This window comes from Arvicanthis niloticus, chromosome 9 (genome assembly GCF_011762505.2).
Source record: "Arvicanthis niloticus isolate mArvNil1 chromosome 9, mArvNil1.pat.X, whole genome shotgun sequence".
NCBI classification, from domain to species: Eukaryota; Metazoa; Chordata; class Mammalia; order Rodentia; family Muridae; genus Arvicanthis; species Arvicanthis niloticus.
In genome coordinates this window covers 28,072,800-28,094,091 of record NC_047666.1, presented here as the reverse complement: position 1 = coordinate 28,094,091, position 21,292 = coordinate 28,072,800, and the positions used below count along the sequence as shown (strand labels likewise).

Here is a 21,292-nt window from a genome sequence, read left to right as displayed (position 1 = left end):
GGGACCAAGTGTTCAAAAACTCAAAACTATCAGGTGCATCTTATTCAAATCACTATTGCAGAAGAGAATAAAAAACAAATCACATCCAGACTGGTGTTTCTGATCACAGCAGGCTGAAAAATCATTTACAATTGGACTTAAAAGTCCTAATTCTGTTATATTTTATTCACTCCCTGTTTCCATCTGAAGTAGCCCATGAGATGCCTTCTTTTCTTTCTATTTATTTACATGTACAGCCCCTTTCCACTCTGTTAACTTGTTTGGAGACAGTGTTTCATGATGTAGCCCTGGCTGACCTGGAACTTGCTATGTCAATTAGGCTAGCCTTGAACTCACAGAGATCATGCCTGCCTCTACCTCCCCAGTGCTGGGATTAAAAGCATGTACCACCATGTCCGCCTTCACTTCATTAATTTCTAGAGAGCAGGAGCAAAGGTCTTGCTAATATTTTTAAACCACTTGTCACCACCATCTTGCCACCAATGAGGAGTTAGTGAGCATCTGCTGAATAAAGCATGGTTTGCAGTAAGGAAGGGATGGCACATTTCACCTTCCAGCCTTTCTAGTCTCCCTTTAATCCCAAACCTGAAATTTACCAAAGAGTCCTTCTTTTCACATGGAAAAGTATGCATGCAAGTGAAGACGAGAAGCCTGCTTGCAGTGATGAGTCACGGAAAAGAGAGCCCTTGACAGCTGCATGAGTGAGCTCACTGCTCACAATGAAGCAGGTGCCTGAGTCATTCAGTCAATATTCTTACCGGAAAGGAAATGCTCACTGTGTGAACCAACTTTGCAGGGTCCGTGTGGAATAAATCTTGCCTAAGCAGTATCAGGAAATACGGCATCACAGTGACATTAAACTTGTCTTTGAAATAGGCGACAAAGAAAAGTCAAGGCCAGAAAGCCAGTGCAGCCCACATCGCCAGAAGAGGAATATGTCCACTGTGAGACTTCTGCTCCCAAACACTTTTCTGTGCTTCACTCTCTTAGGTGGAATTGGCTGTGTGGGCCGAGACAAGGGACAAGTTCGGAAATGCCTTGATGTGGTGGAGATCTACAATCCCGATGGGGACTTCTGGAGGGAAGGACCACCTATGCCAAGTCCCCTCCTCTCACTGCGAACAAATTCCACCAATGCAGGTGCCGTGGATGGAAAACTCTATGTCTGTGGCGGATTTCATGGAGCAGGTACTGGCCTAGCAATAGATAGATAGATAGATAGATAGATAGATAGATAGATAGATAGACAGACACATGCATGCATATATCATGGACCTCTTGGCGTTGACTTTTACTTCCATTACCTGATATGATGATCAGTGTTTGCTTTCCAGAGTAGTGAGGCACTGGCAAGAGTCTGGCTTTCAGAGCCTAGTGGCCTGGAGCAGTTCCCTAAATCCTCTGGGGCTTCACCTCTATGAGATGGTGAGGATTCTGTGGGATGAAGTTTATAATGCATCTAGGTGAGGATGGAGAGAAAAGAAGTAGAAGAGGAGAGCAAATTCCTTTAGTAGGACTAAAAGAAACATTTCTGAACAGAAGGGACATGGGAGCAGAGGGATGACCGGAAGTGTTGGGTGTTAGGCTTTTAGCTAACAGAAGACCCTGACGCTGCCCGCTACCATCAAGGGAAGTAAATTGCTTGAAAGGATTTCTAAGATGATACTTAGTATATGTACTTATTACTGAATGCACACATCCAACACCATCATTGCATTCTGCAGCATGGCACAGGGAGGCTTTTAAACATAGATGGATCTAGAGGCCAATGTCTCTAAAGCCTCATTGGCTGTATCAGTAAATAAAGCAGAAGAATACCTTCATAGTAGACTGACTAGCTGATTCTGACCTCACCAAGTGAAGTGTTAGGCCAATATATACCTGTGAGATGCATGCCCCAGAGCACTTAGATTTTTGAATTTTGAAAGAAATTAGATTTGCCTTCGTTTTGTAAGCATTCAGTTTTAGGTAACTAATTTAGAGAATGGGGCTTTCTTTGTGGATTAGAAGAGATGTAGTGGGCTAGGGAGTTGGCTCTGTTGGTAAACTATTTTTGCCTTGCAAACATGGGGACCTGACTTCAGTCCCCCAGAAGCCATGTAAAAAGCTGGAAACATGGTGGAGCATTCTTGTCATTTCAGTGCTTGTGAGATGGGAGGCAAATACAGGCAGATCACTAGAGTTCCCTGGCCAATTAGCCTAGCCTGCTTGGCAAAGACCGTAAGGGATTCTCTCCCAGAAGGCATAAGGTACCTGGGGAACAACTCTGACACAGAGTTGACACCTATGTATGCATGCACTCATGCATGCAAGCACAAACAAACAACAAGAAACTTAGAAATTATATGAGGCATGAGTCAAATGAAGGAAGTTTTGTTTTTTATTCAAAGCTTTTATGAGAAAGTTTTTTGCAGATAGTCTGGGAAATCTAAATAGGGACCAGGTGTTAGATGATTTTAATGAGTTATTTTAGGGATATTGTATTTTATATAAATCAAAATAAAAAGAATATTCTTGTCAATTAGAAGTTATATGTAAGCATTTGCAGGTGAAAATAATGCACTGTCTGAGGTCTTCTCTACTATAGCAGATTTGATTTTAAGTACGTGTGTATGCCACATGAGTGCAGGTGACCTTGGGAGCCAGAAAAGGGTGTCAGATCCCTGGGAGCTGGATTTATAGTCAGTTGTGAGCCACCCAACCTGAGTGCTGGGAACTGAACTCAGTTTCTCTAAAAGAGAAGCAAGTGCTCGAAACCACTGAGCCATGTCTGCAGCCCTCCAGCAGATTTTTTAATAGAAGGAGGAGCCAGCATCCTTTGTGGTCATTATTAGAACTGGGTAACGTGTGCTCAGGCTATGCTGCCTTATTGTTTCCCTACTGTGTGCTGCAAGGTCCACGTAATCACAGGACCTTCACTTGTTCTCCATTTGTCCTTTAGAGAACTTTCCCAAAAGGCCTTTAAATGTTTTATTGCATTTTATTTAGTGTGTGCAGTCTGTGTGGGTTCCATGGCTTGAGTAGAGGTCCAAGGGTGACTTTTGGGAGCTGGTTGTTTATGTGGGTCCTGGGGATTGGCACTTGAAGGAATCATACAAGGCAGAGCAGCCGGAAGAGCAGGGACTATGCCAGGAGAAGCTGCAGCTGGAGAGATGCAGGTCAATGCTGTGCTGAAGGAATGGGGATGAGAGTGGAGAGATTTCCTGGAAATTAAGACCAGAAATTGAATCTACACTGGTAATGTCAGCAAAGATAGTTGAGGAAACTTCCAAGAAAGCAGAGTAAAGAAACAATTGTAAAATCAGAGGAAGAGAAATGAAGTCCAGGAGGCCCAGTCTTGGCATAGCAGGACCCCAACAAACAGAACAGAGAAAGTGGACAGGATGTGTCGTCCACAGAGATGATAAAACCCCCAGAACTGAAGTCTCTAGCCTGAAGGAAGCTAATGCCCCAGGAAGCAGATACAAACAGATCAAGTCAAAGCACATCACTGTGAGAGACTGTGTTAGAGACAAACCAAGGGTCCTAAAACGCTCTGAGGGAGGGAGGGTTTTATCCAAAGTACCAAGAATCATCGTTCAGAGCTATGATGTTGGAAGCCAAGGAAAAGTGAAGCAAATGTCTTCAGATGCTCTGCAGAAAACTATTTTCCACGAACGCAGTCGGACCCTGCTGGGCCAAGGCCAAGGTGTTCTCCTGAAGTGCAGTGCGTCAGAGTGGCTCTTCTGTGCCCTCTTTAAAAATCAAGATGTTTCAGCAAAACTGAATGTGTAAACCACAAAACAGTAGAACTCAGAAAAAGGATTAAACACTGTAGAAATAAAGAGGGAACCCCTGAGAGGATGGAGGAGACCCTGGAAAAACAGCTGGTGTGCGCAGAGCTGCGCAGCAGCTGTACCAAATGCAGCTAGCCCTGGGCTGCGGGCGAGAGGGCAGGATCCAACATGCGTGCTAGCATCTGAACTCTGGTCCCTCTGCAAGAGCAGCATTTGTTCCTAGCTGCTGAGAAATCTCCCCTTCCCCTAACTCACTATGTTTGTAAGTGCTTTAGACATTGAGAAACGGGTAGTGAAAGCTAAAAAGCCTAACATCATAGAAATCACTATGAGTTGCTCCTGTGGCTGATTAATCCTGAAAATCACGGGAGAAAGGCCAGTTCCACAATGTTAAACCAAATTTGAAGCAAACTTTAATTAAATACTGGCCAGGAATGATGGACTCTAACTAGGTCCATCTCTAGGTTCCCAGGAAATGGTCATGAGTCATATCTTGCAGAGGTTTAAAAAGGCAAAACCTCACAGCTGCCGAATTTCCCGTCAGGTCCAATCAGGAAGAAGCATACATGTTGATGTATTTCCCACCCACATCCAATCAAGGACATTTGGTTCAAAAAACTTGTTTAGGGGAGCAAAACCATGTGGCTTGTTATTTCCCCAGAACCATAGAGCCCAACATTCCAGGAATTTATCTGTCCTTGGGCAAGTGAGGCTAACCATTTAACTTTAATGTCCCCCCTTGAGTAGTATCCTGAGTTAAATCCTTGACTCTCTGATTGGTTCCTGTTTATATTGGGATCTAATAACTACCAGCTTAATGGTACCCAGATAGTAATTGTCATTTAGTTAAGGCATCAGTGATGTAAGAGCCAACAGTGATTAGCAGAAACAGAAGGTTCAGAGGCTCTGTGATGGCTGACATCAGAGTTACTATCAGGAAGGAGCCTTTCCAAAGTGTGGTGTTGTTCTTGTTGTTGTTGTTGAGGGTTTTTTTTTAGTACATCCAGATTATAATCTTGAATGGTTTGTATAGAAACAGTAATTTTCTCTGAAGGTCATATAATACCTCCTTGTTCTGCATAAAGCAGACCAAGTGTCCCATCATATTGTAGAACTATCTTAGTTAATGAATCTCTCCAGTGGTAAATCTGGGCCCACTTTCTTGGTGTGCCAATTGACACTATAGGTAGCTATTTTGTTCCCCATTTCAGGAAGTTTCCTTTTGACAGCATTTCAGCCTGATGGGGACAAGGGGTGACGTATTCTCTTCTGCAACTACTTCTGGCCAAAACTAGGGCATTGTTGCCAGGGCCCAGGAAGGCTGAAATAGTCAGAAACTGTCAGGGGAATCAGGCAATGGTGTGTTCATCAACTGCATCTGATGAGCTGACCCAGCTGAAGAGACAGGGAGCAATCACATCGGCTGGACCGGTTCGCATCGGCTTTCAGCAAGTTCAGAGCTCAGCAGTTTACATTCTGTAGCTGATTCCTGGATGGTGTCTGTCAGCCAAGTGGAAATCTGCTGAGACAGATATGGGCTGGGAACAAAAGATAAAGTTTAGGATCTTAAAAGAAAATCTTACATTTGGAACTTTCAGGCTCATGGTCCTGCTAGTTGGGGGAGGGTAGGAGTAACGAGAGACCTAGTAGATCGGGGGGGGGGGGGGTGGAAACTAGACCTAATTTTATACGTGAAATGAGCTAACAAAGTGACTGCAGCCTTGGTGGAAGGAGCAGCTGCCTGATGTTGACAAAGCCAGTCGAGCCATCAATGCCATCAGATCTAAGAAGTCTACATTGTAGGAGAAAGTGTGATCCAAACAGCCTATGTATCAGTGAAAATGACAGAGACTAGTCCATTACCTACACAGTATTCTCAGGCTCCCGTGGTCTCCATGGCTTCGCTTTGAAGGCAGAGGTACCAGGGCAACATCAGTCTTCGGCCACCGGACCCAGAAGATGAGAGGCTTTCCTTTGTAGGAGGAACATGGAAGACTGACCTTACTTTGTCTAAGCAATCAGCTCTTTCCTATCCTGTTTGTCTATGGTTTGGGTCCTGGCTGCAGGCAAGGCAGTGTTGTCAAGTGATTAGTGTTACCACAATCCAGATAGAGTTGTCATTGTGTCCAATCATCTTGTTGGAGACCTTGGGGTCACTACTAAGAGTTGGGGTCTCTGTCCTGCTAAGTTTTTCATTAAACATTTTAAATGCCATATTCAGCAGATCTCTTATGAATTTAAGTATATCTGACCTAAATAAACCTTGCTCGTTTTTTAGTTGCTTGCTTTAGGCTTAACCTTGAAAACATATACAGGTGGCTAAATAAGATTTATTTCTGTAATTTAATCAAATTATTACTTAGATTGACTACAAGGATAGTTCTGGACATATTAAAGCTTAGTCATCTTTAACAGTTTATAATAAAAAAATAACAATTTCTAAATTAAAGCTTTTCTAGTTTCAAAATACAGTTCTTAAATCATGAATACAGTCCATGCAGTTTCATATTCCTGCCCCTTACATAGTACACCATTGCAGAATATCAGTTTCCTATATGACTCAGTTTATCAAAATAGCTACAGCTTAACAAAGTTAGTAAAGACTAGGAGGTTATACATTCATTCTTAAATCGGTCTCTGCTATCCTGAATAGACCTTGGGTAAGGAGAGACTGCTCAGGTCATTGTCTTGTTGCATCATAAGATAAGAATATCCCAGTTTCTGGTGTTTAGCACTTGGTCCTCATAGCTATGGCCCTAGTTTTTAACTTTTTTATTTATCTACTAATCAAGACTACATATTAATAAAGATGTCCATAATAAAATATCTTATACATATAAAATATTCCATAGGCTTATAAATTTAAATATTTTAAAAACTGTTTCTTAAAAATATCCAGTTTTTTTTATTTAAATTTTCTGTGAAACTTCACATTTTTTCTTTTAAGAAGTTTAAAATCTTTCAACTGTGTGCTCCCACAATATCGAAAATAAAGTACCCTTTTTACTTCAAGAGGGACGATGCAGGGTAAAACCACAATCTGTACAAGGCAAAACCAAGCTCTCAAGAGTGTAAACAATTCAATGTTCATTTGAAGCCCTTTGGTCTTGGGTCACCTCTCTGGCCCCGCCCTCAGCACCATAAATAGCTTGCCTTCTAGTTCTCAGCCAGCTCTATGGCCCCTTCATGTCTTTAAAACCAATAACACCTCGTTGACTTTTATGTTACAAAATTTGGCTGCTAGCAACATACATTTTTGTATATGAACACATGGAAATGCTGTTTTAATACCTTATTAAACAATGTTTTTAAATCTATATTTCATAAACTTCGTTTTCAACACAGGAATTATTAAAAAAAAAAAAATCCATCGTAATCTAAAATATCTTGGAGACCTGTTATTTCTTTCTTGATTGGGCCACACATTACGTGGTTACTTTTTTAAAAGATGATGTTAAAGTCACATGATATCCTACTTCTCCTACCCTAGCAAAGATGGCTGCCAGCCACTTGGCTGCCTAAAGATGGCAGCAGGCCCCGTGTATTGCTTATATCCCTAAATGGAATCATGCCTAATAGTTCCTTTAAGATTACCTGTACATAGATTTTTAAACTATCAACCCCTTGTTATGAGTTTTGAGCTAACTTTTTTGTTACAGATATTACTAATTTTTAACCACATCCAATAAACTTATAAATCTTGAGATATAGAAAGTTCATATAATAGTCTCAGGCAATTAAGTGAAACCAATAATGCCTTTAGCTGTTCTGCTTTGCTCTCTTCTCCCTGCCACAGCTCTTGACCTTAAACACAGAGACTTTAAAAGCATGTCTGGGTCTGAGAAAGGGAGAGCCATAACCCACTTTCAGAACCAGCTTTTTAATAAGGTAGAACAACATAAAACAACTTTAATATTATCCACATAAAAAAATTTGATTTCTTGTTGAACTAACTCAGTGACCAGAAAGCTTAGAGATGCTTTCTGAGCCCAAGCCGGCAAAGCAGACACGGTCTACCGTGTCTGCTTTGCCGGCAGCTGGTGGCAGCAGAAGCAGTGCAATATAACCAGGAAGCACAGGACGCAGTAAGCTCAGTTATTCAACTGAGCTTGATGTTATTCTGCCTCAGCTCCATGTTTGCAACAAAACTTACAGACACATCAGAAAACACAGCCCCATCCATATACCTAAAACAGACACATAAAACTTTCCCGTCCTCCCTTAGTGTTGTAATTGTAAGGGAGAGCTGCTCTGGTATCTGTCATAGCCAGTGCCTCATCGGGGTAGCTGCAGCAGGGCCAGCCACAGACTTCTTCAAAGCTGCTCACTGAGCCCTGAGCCTGGCCCTGGGCATTGCACTCTGCATCACCTGACATAGACCCACCATATACTGATGCCATCAAACCCCAGACCTCAAAAGCTCTACCATATCTGGAGTGACCTCTCCAAAGCAGCTCAAAGCTACCCAGCTCATCAGTCTTGTCATTTGTCCATTCAGCTGCCCCAAGGCAGAATGCATAAAGACAAAAGACAGGTACAGACATAAGACAAGACAAAGAGCCAAAATGACAACAGAAAACATAAGGCAATGACATTAACAGTTGGCATTCTACATAAATTTCACCAGTCTGACCAAGAGAATTTAACAAATAGGCAGTTTCAGCTGTCCCTTGAACAACCCCTGGGCTGCCTGATATCCCACACTGGGCCTCTCCTAACTCTAGGTTTGGTCCCTAGTGTTCTTACCTGTGTAGTGCAGCCTAGGCATTGGAACCCTGCTGACAGACACCCAGGTGCTAGGCCTCTGATTCCCACTCCCCACCTCCACATCACCAGGGCATCCTCAGGGCTCAAAGATAAATCAGAAAAAAAAAAAAAAAAAAAAAAAAGCTGGCTGTATTTCCTAAAAATAACCAGCTGGGGGATGTCTCCCTTTGTCCTGAATAGACCTTATCAGATCCTTCCCCATTCCCAGATTGGGATGCTCCAGAACCAGAATCCAGAAACCAAGCAGAAAGAAGTTAAAATGGTTTCTATGTCCTTCCAAAAGGAGGCCTCCAGAAGAACTTCTATTTCCTTTCAAGCATAGCCATTCACCTCAGCAATTTGCAAAAAGAAAAGCACTTCCCTGGAGCCTTGGGTCAGCTGGGTTAGCTATCCCAAGGTGGTATACCTCTGAGGTGGCTTACCAGCCTCTTGAGGGTCTCAGAGTAAAGATCCAAGCTTCAGCAGAGTTTGGGTGAAAAAAAATTTTTTTATCTCAGTGAGGCCTCCAAATGTTGATCTTGAAGATCACATGAGAAAGACCAGTTCCAGAATTTTGAGCCAAATTTGAAGCAATCTTTAATTAAATATTGGCCAATACAATTGCCTCTGACCAGGTCCATCTCTTGGTTCCCAGAAAATGGTCAGGAGTCACGTTTTGCAGAGGCTTAAAAAGGCAAAACCTCACGGCTGCAGAATTTCCTATCAGGTCCAATGAGGAAGGAGCATACATCTTGACATATTTCCTGCCTACATCCCTCCCACCCACATCCACAAACAAATTTTAGGGGAGCAAAACCATGTGGCTTGTTATTTCCCAAGAACCACAGCACCCAACATTCCAGGAATTTATCTGTCCTTGGGCAAGTGAGGCTTACCGTTTAACTTTGGCTCGGCCATGATGACATAAGACGTAAATATTGAGCTATATTTATATATAACCAATACTGTGCCTTGATTGTCCTGTAAAAATGAGACAGCAGAAAGTAGGCAGGTATGCTAAGGATGAGCGACAAAGCTAGGTACCACAATGCCCTGTTATTGTTTTTTCTGTGGCTAACACAAAATACCTAAAGCTAGGTGCCTATAAGAAAAGCTTTTTAGCTCACAGTTTCGGAGGCTAGAAGTCCATGCTCAAGAAACCTCCAACCATTGGTATCAGAGAGTTCCTTGACGGGGTCACTGAGTGGTGGATGGTGTCCTGGTGGCAGTGCATGCAGAAGGAAGTCACCTGGCAACACAGAAACCCAAAGTAACTCAGGCGCTATGCTTACTCCTATGCTTGTTTTGCGAGACAAAGGCTCACTATGTATCCTGAATCGGCCTGGAAGTCACTACATGGGCCAGGCTGGCCTTAAATTTTCAGAGACCCTGCCTCTGCTTCCTGGAAGCTGTTGTTATGGGGGACGAACTACTAGGCTGCAGTCAAGTATTCTGGGGTACTAGTTAGAGGCCTATGAGAGCCGTATCTACCCCTTCTGAAGAAAGCAATCCCACGATCTGTTCACCTCCTACAAAGCCTCACTTCTCAAAAGCTCCCCACTTCCCAGCACCACTGCTCTGGAGACCAAGTTTCTTGCACATGAATCTTCGGAGAACAAACTCGAGCAGTATCTAAAGCACAGCCGCCTTCATCTGAGAAATCAAGAATGAAGTGTTATAAAAATGTTATTTATAGGGCTGGAACCAGTGCCTGGAGAAACAGCCGAGTAGGAAGAAGAGCAGTGGGTAGGGACAGCTTCTTCAAGGAATTACAGGGGCGAAGTCATCAGACTCTTTGCACCATGTGAATATGAAACTAGGAAAGCTAGAACAAAGTTTACAATATGCAAATCAAGTGTGAATGAAGAGGAATGGCAGGATCGCACTAAGGAGTCTGCCTGAGGCCAGTCTCTGGGGAGTCTCATGGGGTTCTCGTGTCTTCTGGGCCGAGATGCTGGCTGCCTTTGTTCTGGATCGTTTTTATAAGCAGTTTTGTATACTAAGTGATCTTAGAAGACATCTTACCTGGTGCCATAACAAAGGGCAGATGTACTTACTGGCCTTTTCATGAAAGTCTTTTGATTCCTAAGCCCAGGATTTCTCTCTAGTACTCAGAGGTGTTAGCTGGCACTCTTCAGGTTGCCCTGTGAGATTAGGAGCTCAGATAGCTGGAATTCAAGATGCTAACTCAGCAGCAGCAGCAAAGGATACTGTCCTTCATCTGCTGCTCAGGAGTCCACTGTCTTCATCAGCACCCATGAATCTGCAGCAAACAGACTACAAAAACCCAGAGCTTTCACAGAGTCCTGACTCTCTCCAGCAGGCTTTCTTCTCCACCTAACATGAGCTGAGGAAGCCAGCACATATCAAGGCCAGAGCTTAAAACACCAGTCTTTCACACATTCTCACAAAACATAAATGAGGAGACAATTCTCAACTTATTCTGTGAAGTCAATGTTATTCCATTTCAAAAAAAAAAAGAAAGAAAGAAAGAAAGAAAGAAAGAAAGAAAGAAAGAAAGCAAGCAAAGAAAAATCAGAGCTCAGAGGCCAGGGAGATGGCACAACCAGTGAAGTACTTGCCATGTGAGCATGGGGTCCTGGGTTTGATCCCTCAGGACCTGTGTAAGAGGCCAGATACACTTCTGCAATCCCAGTGTGAGGGAGAATCCAGGACTCACTGCTCAGCCAGTCTAGCTGAATCAATGTGTTCAGAAAGCAATGCTGTCTCAGAGAATAAGATGGGTTGTGGCTGCAGAGCTGCACCAGGGTTAAAGGCGTGTACTGCTCTTGTAAAAGACCAAAACGTGTTTCCCAGCACCCACATCAGGCTGCTCACAGCTGCCTGTAACCACAGCTCCAGAAGATCTGATATCCTCTTCTGGCTTCCACAAGCACCTGCATTCATGTACACATACCCACACAGAGACACACATGCAGACATATCATTAAGATGGCTCAGAGGTTGAGCGCACTGACTGCTCTTCCAGAGGTCCTGGGTTCAATTCCCAGCAACCACATGGTAGCTAACAACCACCTATAATGGGGTCTGATGCCCTCTTCTGGTGTGTCTGAAGACAGCTACAGTGTATTCATATGCATAAAATAAATAAATAAATCTATAAATGAATAAATAAATAAATAAATAAATAAATAAATAAATGGAGCTGGAGAAATGGCTCAGCAGTTCCTGTGAGCACTGGCTGTTCCTCCAGAGGACCGAGGTTTGTTCCCAGCACCCACATGGCAGTTCACAACCACCTGCAGCTCCAGTGTCAGGGGATCTGACACCCTTTAATGGACACTACACACACACACACACACACACACACACACACACACACACACATGATATACAAAAATGTAGCAGGCAAAACACCCATACAATTAATATTTTTAAATAAAAAAAAGTAAAACTTAAGAAACTAAGTAAGGTGTAGAGCCGTTGAGGGCTTGAGGACAGTTGCTGTTAACTCCGGCTTCCATATATGCATTCATGTATACATTTACCCATACATACAGCACATATACATATATAGACACACCAAAAAAGCCCCAAATTGAAAATGTAAAACTCCTGTACAAAATACTAGCAAACTGTATCCAGAAACATTCAGAAAGAGTTACTCATTGGGTGGGATGGGAGAAAAAAGAAAAAAAAAGTTACACACCATGACCAAGCCAGATTCTCCCAGACAGGCACAGTGACTAATTGTCTAACAACTCATTTATATAACACTCCTCTTAAATAAAACAAAGGACAAAAGCAGGATAATCATAACAGATAAAAATAAAGGACAATAAAATTCAGCTCCCACTTAGTGTGGTGGTTTGATATGTTTGGCCAGGGAATGGCACTATTAGGAGGTGTGTCCTTGTTGTATCACTGTGGGGGTGGGCTTGGAGACCCTCCTTCTAGCATCCTGGAAGACAGTCTTCTCCTAGGAGCCTTTGGAACAAGATGTAGAACTCTCAGCTCCTCCTGCACCATGCTTGGCTGGACGCTGCCATGCTTCCTGCCTTGATGATAATGGACTGAACCTCTGAACCTGTAAGCCAGACCCAATTAAATATTGTCCTTTATAAGAGTTGCCTTGATCATGGTGTTTCTTCACAGCAATGGAAACCCTAACTAAGACACAAGCAAAGTTACTGAACCACCAACACACATCTGTGGAAAATCTGCAGCTAACATCATACTCACTGGTGAAAAACTAAAAACTTTGCCTTTAGACTCAGGAACAAGACAAGAATTACATTGTTGCCACTTCTGTTCAGCACTGAGCTGTAGATTCTGTTCCAGGCAATTAGAAAAGAAAAAGAAAACACAAGCAGCCAGATTATACAGTAATAATTAATTATCTATAATGTGATCTTGTACTTAGAAAATTCTGAAAAGGTTTTTTAACTTATTAGTACTAAGAAACAGGCTCAGCAAGGTTGCAAGATGGAAAATTGATGTACAGAAAATCATATGTCTATGCCCTTATATCAAACAATTCAAACGTTAAAATTGAGAAAACATTCCATTAAAACAAATAAAATAGCCTGGCAGTGGTGGTGCATGCCTTTAATCACAGTACTTGGGAGGCAGAGGCAGGCAGATTTCTGAGTTTGAGGCCAGCCTGGTCTACAGGTGAGTTCCAGGACAGCCAGGGCTACAAAGAGAAACCCTGTCTTGAAAAACCAAAAGAAAAAAAAAGAAAGAAGAAGAAGAAGAAGAAGAAGAAGAAGAAGAAGAAGAAGAAGAAGAAGAAGAAGAAGAAAGAAAGAAAGAAAGAAAGAAAGAAAGAAAGAAAGAAAAGAAAAAAGAAAAACTTAAAGAAAATTTAACATAAACAGCACAGAACTTGTACACTGAAAAGCGCAAATTACTTAATACTAACAGCACAGGGCTGGCGAGATGGATCAGTAATGGAAAACTTTGCTGCTCCTGCAGAGGACCCAGACTGGGCTCCCAGCACCATGTGTCTATAGCTCCAGTCTCGGAGATTACTGTATACATGGTGCATAAACACACACATAGACAAAACACCCATACGTAAAATAAAAATTAATAAAATATCCAAAATACTAACAGGTAGTCAGTTTAATAAAATGATTTAAATTTTAAATGGAGCTGACCAACCCATGATGAAGAACTCCATCGGGTTTTTTGTGGGCTTTTTGTTTTGTTTTGGCTTTTTTTTTTTTTTTTTTTGGTCTTGCTGGGTTTTTTTTGTTTGTTTGTTTTGATTTTCATTTTTGTGGGTTTTTTTCTAAAGATAGAGAACATAAACTTTGTTGGTTACGGAGATGGAGAGAGAATCTGAAAAGAGTGGGGGGGAAGCATGCCCAAAATATATGAAAAATTGTAAGAGAAAATGTATATGGAGATGCGAGAGACCTCTATAATAAGAACCAAATACTCACTTCAAAGCCATGACAGTGCAGACTGTGGGGTGCCAGCAAATCACAGGAATGGCCCAGTGGGAGATCCCTGAGTGGTCAGAAGTGACCTTTTTCTATTATAGTCACTTGGTTCTCTACAAAGCTTCTCAGATAGCTTAATTGGGAAAGAATCTTTCACCATCAAATTGTACAGGAACGGTTGGATAGCCACAGGCAAAAGAGAGAATCTCACACCATGTACAAAGATGGGCTCGAAGGATAAAAACCTGTAAATAAAAAACTACAAAGTCTTAGAAGGAAATGTGGACATTTCTGTGGCTTTGGATTACACAGTGAACAGGCAAGCCATTCTAAAAGCATTGTTTAAAAAGACATCTGACAGATGAGAGAAAAATTGCAAATCATATACCTGACAAATAAGAAACATGTCTAGACGGCAGAAATAAATCTTCTAAGTCAATAACAAAAAGATCACTAACTTTTAAAAATTATTTATTTTTGAGGTTATAATATAATTGCATCAATTCCCCATCCCTTTTCTCCCACCAAACCCTCTCACATACCTTACCTATATGCATAACTACAACCTGATCTGCCTGTATAATATTATGTGTGTGTATCTTTTCAGGGCTGTCCAGCTGGTGTGCTCTTCCCTGGGAGAGACTGTTTTTCCCACTCCCAGCATTCCTCAGTTGCCTGTAGTTCTTTGCGTAGGGAGGGAATCACCAGCTTTTTAATTGACAAAGAATCCAAATAAACATTTCTCCAGTGGGGGTTGGGGATTTAGCTCAGTGGTAGAGCATTGCCTAACAAGCACAAGGCCCTGGGATCGGTCCGCAGCTCAGGGTGGGAGACAGCAAAATGACATTTCTCCTATGAGTATAAACCAATGGTCAAGTGCTGGACATCATCAAATCACAGTGAGGCCACACTTTATCCCCACTAGAGTAGCAGTCACAAAAAGCTAGATAATCACACGTGTTGATGAGGAAGAGCTGCGAAGTCAGAGTCATTGTGCATCGATGGTCAGGGCTTACATGTAAAGCCACAGTGGAACACAGCCTGTACTTCCTCAAAGGGCTTAACCTTCAGTGACCCATGTGACCTAGCAGTTCACCCCTAGGACACGCATAAGGGACTCGAGCTCCATCTATATACACAAGCCCATAGAGGAGCGTCCACACTGTGGTGTTGTAACAGTCCCGAGGTGAAAACAACTCATGTGCTTAACAACCGGGGAATGGATAAAAAGTTCTGTACTCACACAGCAGAAAAGCACTCCGCAATAAAGAAGGGTGAAGATGTGTACCCTAACATAAGTGAATCATAAAAGCATTACTCTGAGATCATCTGACCCATGACTACCCTCATGGGAAATACTCAGGAAAGGCAGAAGGGTTTGTAGGGGGGTCAGGAGTCAAAGGAAGGAAGAAGAGGAACTGACCATCACTGTCTCCCTATGGATACTTTAGCTCAGCTCTTCTTTAGTATCAAGCCCCAAAGCAGAACACCGAAGCAGGGAGAATGATAGTTGTTACTTTTTCCTTTAAAAGCAGCATTAGTGCATGTAATTCACATGATGTTCACCCCATATATGTGAAAAAATGGGGGTTTGTTGCATATCCACAAAGTTTGTGTGGCGCCCCGCCATCTATTTTCACAACATCATGAGCCCCCAAATAAACCATCACTTTGCATTGGGAAGAGGCAGAAAGAACGTCCCAGAAATGAAGACTTTAGTGGAAGACGACACCTAGTGGCCGACACCCATTCCAGCTATCAGAATACTGGAGAGATGACAATGCTGTCACCTTTAGGAATTACTGGTGATTCCTTTGCTCATGATTGGTACCCAAGAACCCTGCTCTTCAAGGGAGCTCATGGGCTTGAACTGTGGGCATCTTTGTAAACACTTAGAGCTCTTAAAAGACACGGAATTCAGTTCTGCAAGGTTTTCTTGTGCAGGATTGGTCATGCCTACTACAGCTCAGGCACTTATGTGCAACCTGCAGCTACTCCCTCCTGCCGGGAAACTCTGCAGACATGCCAGGGAGCAGGACCTGCCACCTCTCCATTTCAGCCCATCCCTGGCTACCTAGACTTCATCCTGATCCTGAGCCTGAGATGCTCTGCTTTCAGTTCAGCAGGGTATCTGTACCCTCAGCCTCAGCTTCCTAGGAACCCAGCAGTGTTCCCACCTCAGTTTCATTCCCTCCACATCCTTCCTTCCTTCCTTCCTTCCTTCCTTCCTTCCTTCCTTCCTTCCTTCTTTCCTTCCTTTTTTCCTTCCTTTCTTCTTTCTTTCTTCCCTTCCTTCCTTCCTTCCTTCCTTCCTTCCTTCCTTCTTTCCTTCCTTCATTCAAGGGGAAATAGAAAGGCTTCCTGATTCCCCTATCTGCCCATCAGAACTCTTTTTATATCCATCTGTCCCCTCCAGCACAGCCTAGCCCAAGCTTGGTGGTGGCAGTGGTGGCATTATGACAGCTGCTGAGGACAGACCCAAATCAACAGGCAGAAAATGCACTGGGAAGTACCTCATGGGTTCCCCGACTCTCAGGTGCAGTGTAAGACTGATGCTGGTGTTGACTGAGCCTACAGCAGTGGTGGGCACTGTGCACAAGTTCATTTATCCTCACAACAGCCTTCAAGGGAGATACTGGTATCACTCTTATACATGCAGAAACTGATGCACGGGTGGTCACACCAAGGGTAAATGTTGAGTTTGGAATTCAGAGTCACATACAGAGTTTGGCCCCAAAGCCTGCTTTCTAAATAGTAAACTGGCCTGTCAAATTAAAATATAGTATTTGATACAGAGGCAGAGCATTGACATATTGTTTTAAAGATCTTTAAAGATTTAAAGATTAAGTTTTTAAATGTTTATATTTGTTTGCTGTGGGGGGTGGGGGGTGGGGGGTGGGGGGGTGGGTATGGGTGTGTGTTACACAGATGTCAGAGGACAATGTGCAGGAATCAGTTCTCTCTTTAACCATGCAGGCCCTAAGGATGAAACTCAAGTTATTAGGCTTGGTGGCAAGTACCTTTACCCACTGACCAATCTCACCACCTCTAAAAAGACTTTAAAATTTTGTAATATGTTCTTGGGATTGAGAATTAATAGGTTGGATGATGCCTGTTGGGTTTCATTCGTTTAAAATATTTTTTACTAAATGCAACTAGGTGATAAGCTGTTATTAGCTGCAACCCTGAAAGACTTAACTTAAAGCCAAATAAGGAAGCTGCTAACTGCTTAGAATGGAGCATGCTCCTTCGAAGTGGATATGCAGAGGAACTTGAAGGTGAACTCAGGAGAGCTGACTGTTTTCAAAGCCTGTGAGCTATGAAGGACTGTGATGGGGGTCACACCCAACACATAACCAAACTTCTGAACACAAAGGGCAAAGAAAAATCTTGAAAGAAGCAAGAGAAAGGCAACAGAAAATGTGTGAGATAACAGATACCAAGATGGACAGATTTCTTAAGCCAAGGATAGAAAAAGATTCCCAAAGGACTAAAGAAAAGTAAATATCTGAAAACTGTAGGCAACAGAGACGCTGCTTAGGAATCAGGGCAAAGCCAAGCTACTCCCTACATGAAGGAACAGAACTTGTCGTCGTCACAGACCTGTCCTTGAAAGAAAAGTTCCTAAATATGATGCTGCAGAGAAACCTGGAGGACGGGGCACCACCTGATATGGCAAGGCCCTGGTTCCAGCCCCAAAATTGTAGGGGAATGTGGCTGAGAAGCCAGGAACCTCGGGGGTCAATGAAGAGACACATAGACAGTAAATATCTGGGCACATGTAGTGGGCTATTTGTATTTGTCTCCGTTTCAATAATTTAAAGTAAAATAGTTTAAAATATTCCCATCTCCCTCTCTGTGAGAAGGGAGGGAACTTGCATGGTAAAAGGATTCCTGGCCTCTACTTAAAGTGGCAATGTGTTTATTCAGAATGGCCAACTGTGTCCAGAACAGCATGTATGATGAACCTCACAGCAGCTACTAAAGTACGACCAAAAAACTATGCACAGACATGGTATTTTAAACTTCAAGATGACTTAGAAGTGGAAATTGAAAATATTCACACAGTTGAAAAACAAAGATAGAGAAAAGTAAAAAAAGAAAATTTAAATGAATTAGACCTAAAGTCAAGTACATAAAAATTACAGCAAAAAATAATAGTCAAAACCAGGGATTTGGAAACTGTAGCCCAACCCTGGTAGATCTAGTTCACTGTTTTATAAACAAAATTTACTAGAAAATGCATCTACTTACTTACATATATTTCTGGTTATTCTCTTGTCTGTGGTCTAATTAAATTAACTAAAAAACAAAGATTGTCAAGACTAAATAAACTGCATCTAACTATATGCTGTCTACAAGTCAGATTGATTCTGGGTGTGATGGAGGACACCTGTAACCTCAGCACCCTGAGGCTGAGACAGAGGATTGTGTGTCTAAAGCTAGCCTGGGCTACAGGTGAGACCCTGCCTCAAAGCAAGAAAAGAAACTGAATGTAAACGTAACTGCATAGGTGCTTAAAAGTCAAAGGATGAGCCAGACATGGTGGCTCACAACTTCCATCCAAGCACTCAGGCGGCAGAGGCTGGTGGATCTCTGTAAGTTCCAGGACACCAGGGCTACACAGAGAAACCATGTCTCTAAAAAAACAAATAAACAAACAAGCACGCAGAAAACCAAAAGTCAGAAGGTGAACCAGACCAGGGATCACTGCTGCACTTGGGAGACGGAGGTGGTGAAGTCTAGGTTCACCATCATCCTCAAGCTACACAGAAAGTTTGAAACCCTGGACTTCATGAGGCTCTGTACCAAACACATGGGGCGAGGCAGATGGCAGTGCTGAAGAGACGGTCCTATGGCCATAAATCTAACAAAACAGCTTGATGATTTGTATCTGGGAAGAGCTAAACAAATGAGCTTCCAGTTTTATGAGTTGGAAGACCTTATTAAGGTAAAATTGTTGATTCCTCCCAAATTGACCTAAAGACTCAATTCACTTCTAATCAAAATCCTGTTCAGGCTTCTTGTGCACATAGACTAGTTTATTCTCCAATTTCTATGGGAAGCAACAGGAGCTGGAAGAGTGAGAACTGTCTTCAAACCAAAACAATAAGGCTAGGTGTTCATCCTATAACTTGAAAGTTCTGTATAAAGCTTGCCTGAACACGGTGGGGTCAGGTGACAAGGGGACATGAAAATGGGTTAAAAACCAAATCAACCAAACAAAAACAGAAAATAATCAAACATCTATGAATAGACCCAAAGAAACGTGGCAAATTATCTCAATTTGCTTTGTTTTGCTTCGAGACAGGATATGACTGTGTAGACGTAGCTATTAGACCAAGCTAGCCTTGAACTTACAGAGATCCTTCTCTGCCATTCATGTCCTGGGATTAAAGGCATATACCACAATTCTTTAATAAGAATGCAATTGAGTGAAGTAAGAATGGTGTAGGCTTAGATTTTTTTTTCAAAACCTACTTTAATAAGGGTTCTTAAATGCTTCAACCTCCCCTCTAGCCCACCAACAAAAGTTAGGGGAGAAAGATGGTTAACAGGACAAGGGGGTGTAGACCTGTTTAGAAGTAGTCCTTTGGGTGATATCAGTCTTCATTGTCAGGATATTGGCAGTCCAGTTCAAAACATCAAACACAAATCAGTAGCAGCAGTCCAGTCCACTTGGCAAACACCAAGTGTGCATCAGTAGCAGTGGCTTGATTCAGAAGAAACCTTCAGGCTCCACTGAACTTAATCAGCACAAGTCTGTGGAAGCAGCAAGAAGCCACCAGAATACCATGAGTTCTTTGGAGGGTTTCTCTCTATGACGTCACAAGAGAAGATCCGTAAAGACCAGTGAAATATTGCAAGGTGAACAGATACAAGAGCCGTTCACTGTCTGTTGGGTTCTACTTGTACTCTTTCCAAACATCACACATCCTCTCAAGTGTCTACTTCAGTAAAACATCCTCTTGTAAGACAGCTTTCAGAAAAACATCACATAAGACAACTGAGTCTCCAAAGAAGCCAGAAGTTTTCACTTCAAGATGGTGTTTAGAATTAATGTTGGGTACCTCAGTGGCATTGCCCCAAGCCTAACAACTCGAGTTTGATAGGTAAGAGAAAGCCAACTCCCACCCAAGAAATCAGGAAACAAAACACCAAATAATAAGTAAGAGGGCACAAGACTTGCAGACTCTTCACCAAAGTAGACACAAAATCTGAAATAAGATGGTCAACTCTAATTCCTTAGGGAAATGTGAATTAAGGTCACTATGAGATACTACACTACAAACTATCTGAAAGGCTAAATATTTTAAGACATTATTTGATAATTAGGTCTTGACCTCATGAGAGTGTTAAATGCATTCCTGGTGAGAATGCCAAGCAAAACAGCCACTCTGGGAAAAAGCAATATACTCACCCTGTAGCCTAGTGTATGTGTCAGTGATTGCCCAAGAGAGGAGATGAATTATAATAGAAAAACTTGTCCATGGGGATCTTTCAAGTTATAATTTCTAAAACTGAGCAACTAAAAGGTCCTTAAGGAGATGGACAGAGAAACAAGTCGTGGTAAACTCTACCGGGGAGTAGCACTCCACAGCGCAGAACGCACCAACTGAACTGGAGCTACAGACAGCTGCAAGCTGCTATGTGGGTGCTAGGAACCAAACCCAGAACCTCTGGAAGAGTACTGCTGAGCCATCCCTCCAGAGCCTGTTTTGCTACTGTTTTGCTTCTGTGTGACTTTATAGAAACAGTCCTAACTGGACATTGTGCTGTACGCCTTTCATCACAGCATTGGGAGGCAGAGGCAGGTGGATCACTGTGAGTTCAAGGCCAGTCTGGTCTACATAGCAAGTTTCAGGCCAGCCAGGACTACAGATACGCTTACAAATAAACTTAGAAAAGGTAGGAATTGGTTGACAGTCCATCTGTGGAATGCTAATTGTCCCTTGATCAAAAATAACTGTACAGGTGCATTCTTTCAATTTGATGAAATCCTTAACTAATTAAATGTGTGGTCCAGGCAAGAATGCTGCCACACACTCCTGTCTGTGTGATCCCATCTTGCACGCCCTGTGGGATCATGAAGACCTGCTCCTTCCCACTCTGCCTGCAGAGCACTTGCTGCTCTTTTATCCTTGGGGACAGGCTGTCACCTGCTGGTCACAGCATCACAGAGTCCCTCCCTCTCCTTCCTGAGTCAGGGTTTGGTTAATCTGTTGCTTTCATCGACAGACAATCCACTTACCACCATAAGAGCAGGTTACAGCCCTGACTGGGAACAAGCTAGAGTAGGCTGGACTCTTCGCTGTTGATTCACACGTCAGTAGGCCAGAGCATCACAGGCAGTAGGTG

General features: G+C 42.5%; 1 protein-coding gene and 1 long non-coding RNA gene across 5 annotated transcripts in view; one reads left to right on the top strand and one right to left on the bottom strand.

Annotated features, from left to right (window-relative positions):
* Window positions 1–21,292, top strand: part of Kbtbd12 (kelch repeat and BTB domain containing 12) — a 77,676-nt gene that overhangs the window by 40,040 nt on the left and 16,344 nt on the right. For all 3 annotated transcript variants that reach the window (XM_034511306.2, XM_076940086.1, XM_076940087.1), the window contains exon 5: window positions 991–1,188. In XM_034511306.2, the coding sequence (XP_034367197.1) occupies window positions 991–1,188 (198 nt within the window). The remainder of the gene's footprint in view (window positions 1–990; window positions 1,189–21,292) is intronic.
* On the bottom strand, window positions 5,125–10,356 carry LOC143443478 (uncharacterized). Of its 2 annotated transcripts, none has more exons than XR_013112512.1 (3): window positions 8,966–10,356; window positions 5,640–5,748; window positions 5,125–5,314 (listed from the first exon to the last, which is right to left on the bottom strand). It is a non-coding gene; the product is annotated as an uncharacterized LOC143443478 (long non-coding RNA). The 2 variants fall into 2 exon arrangements; XR_013112511.1 differs by lacking the exon at window positions 8,966–10,356 and adding an exon at window positions 8,523–8,951.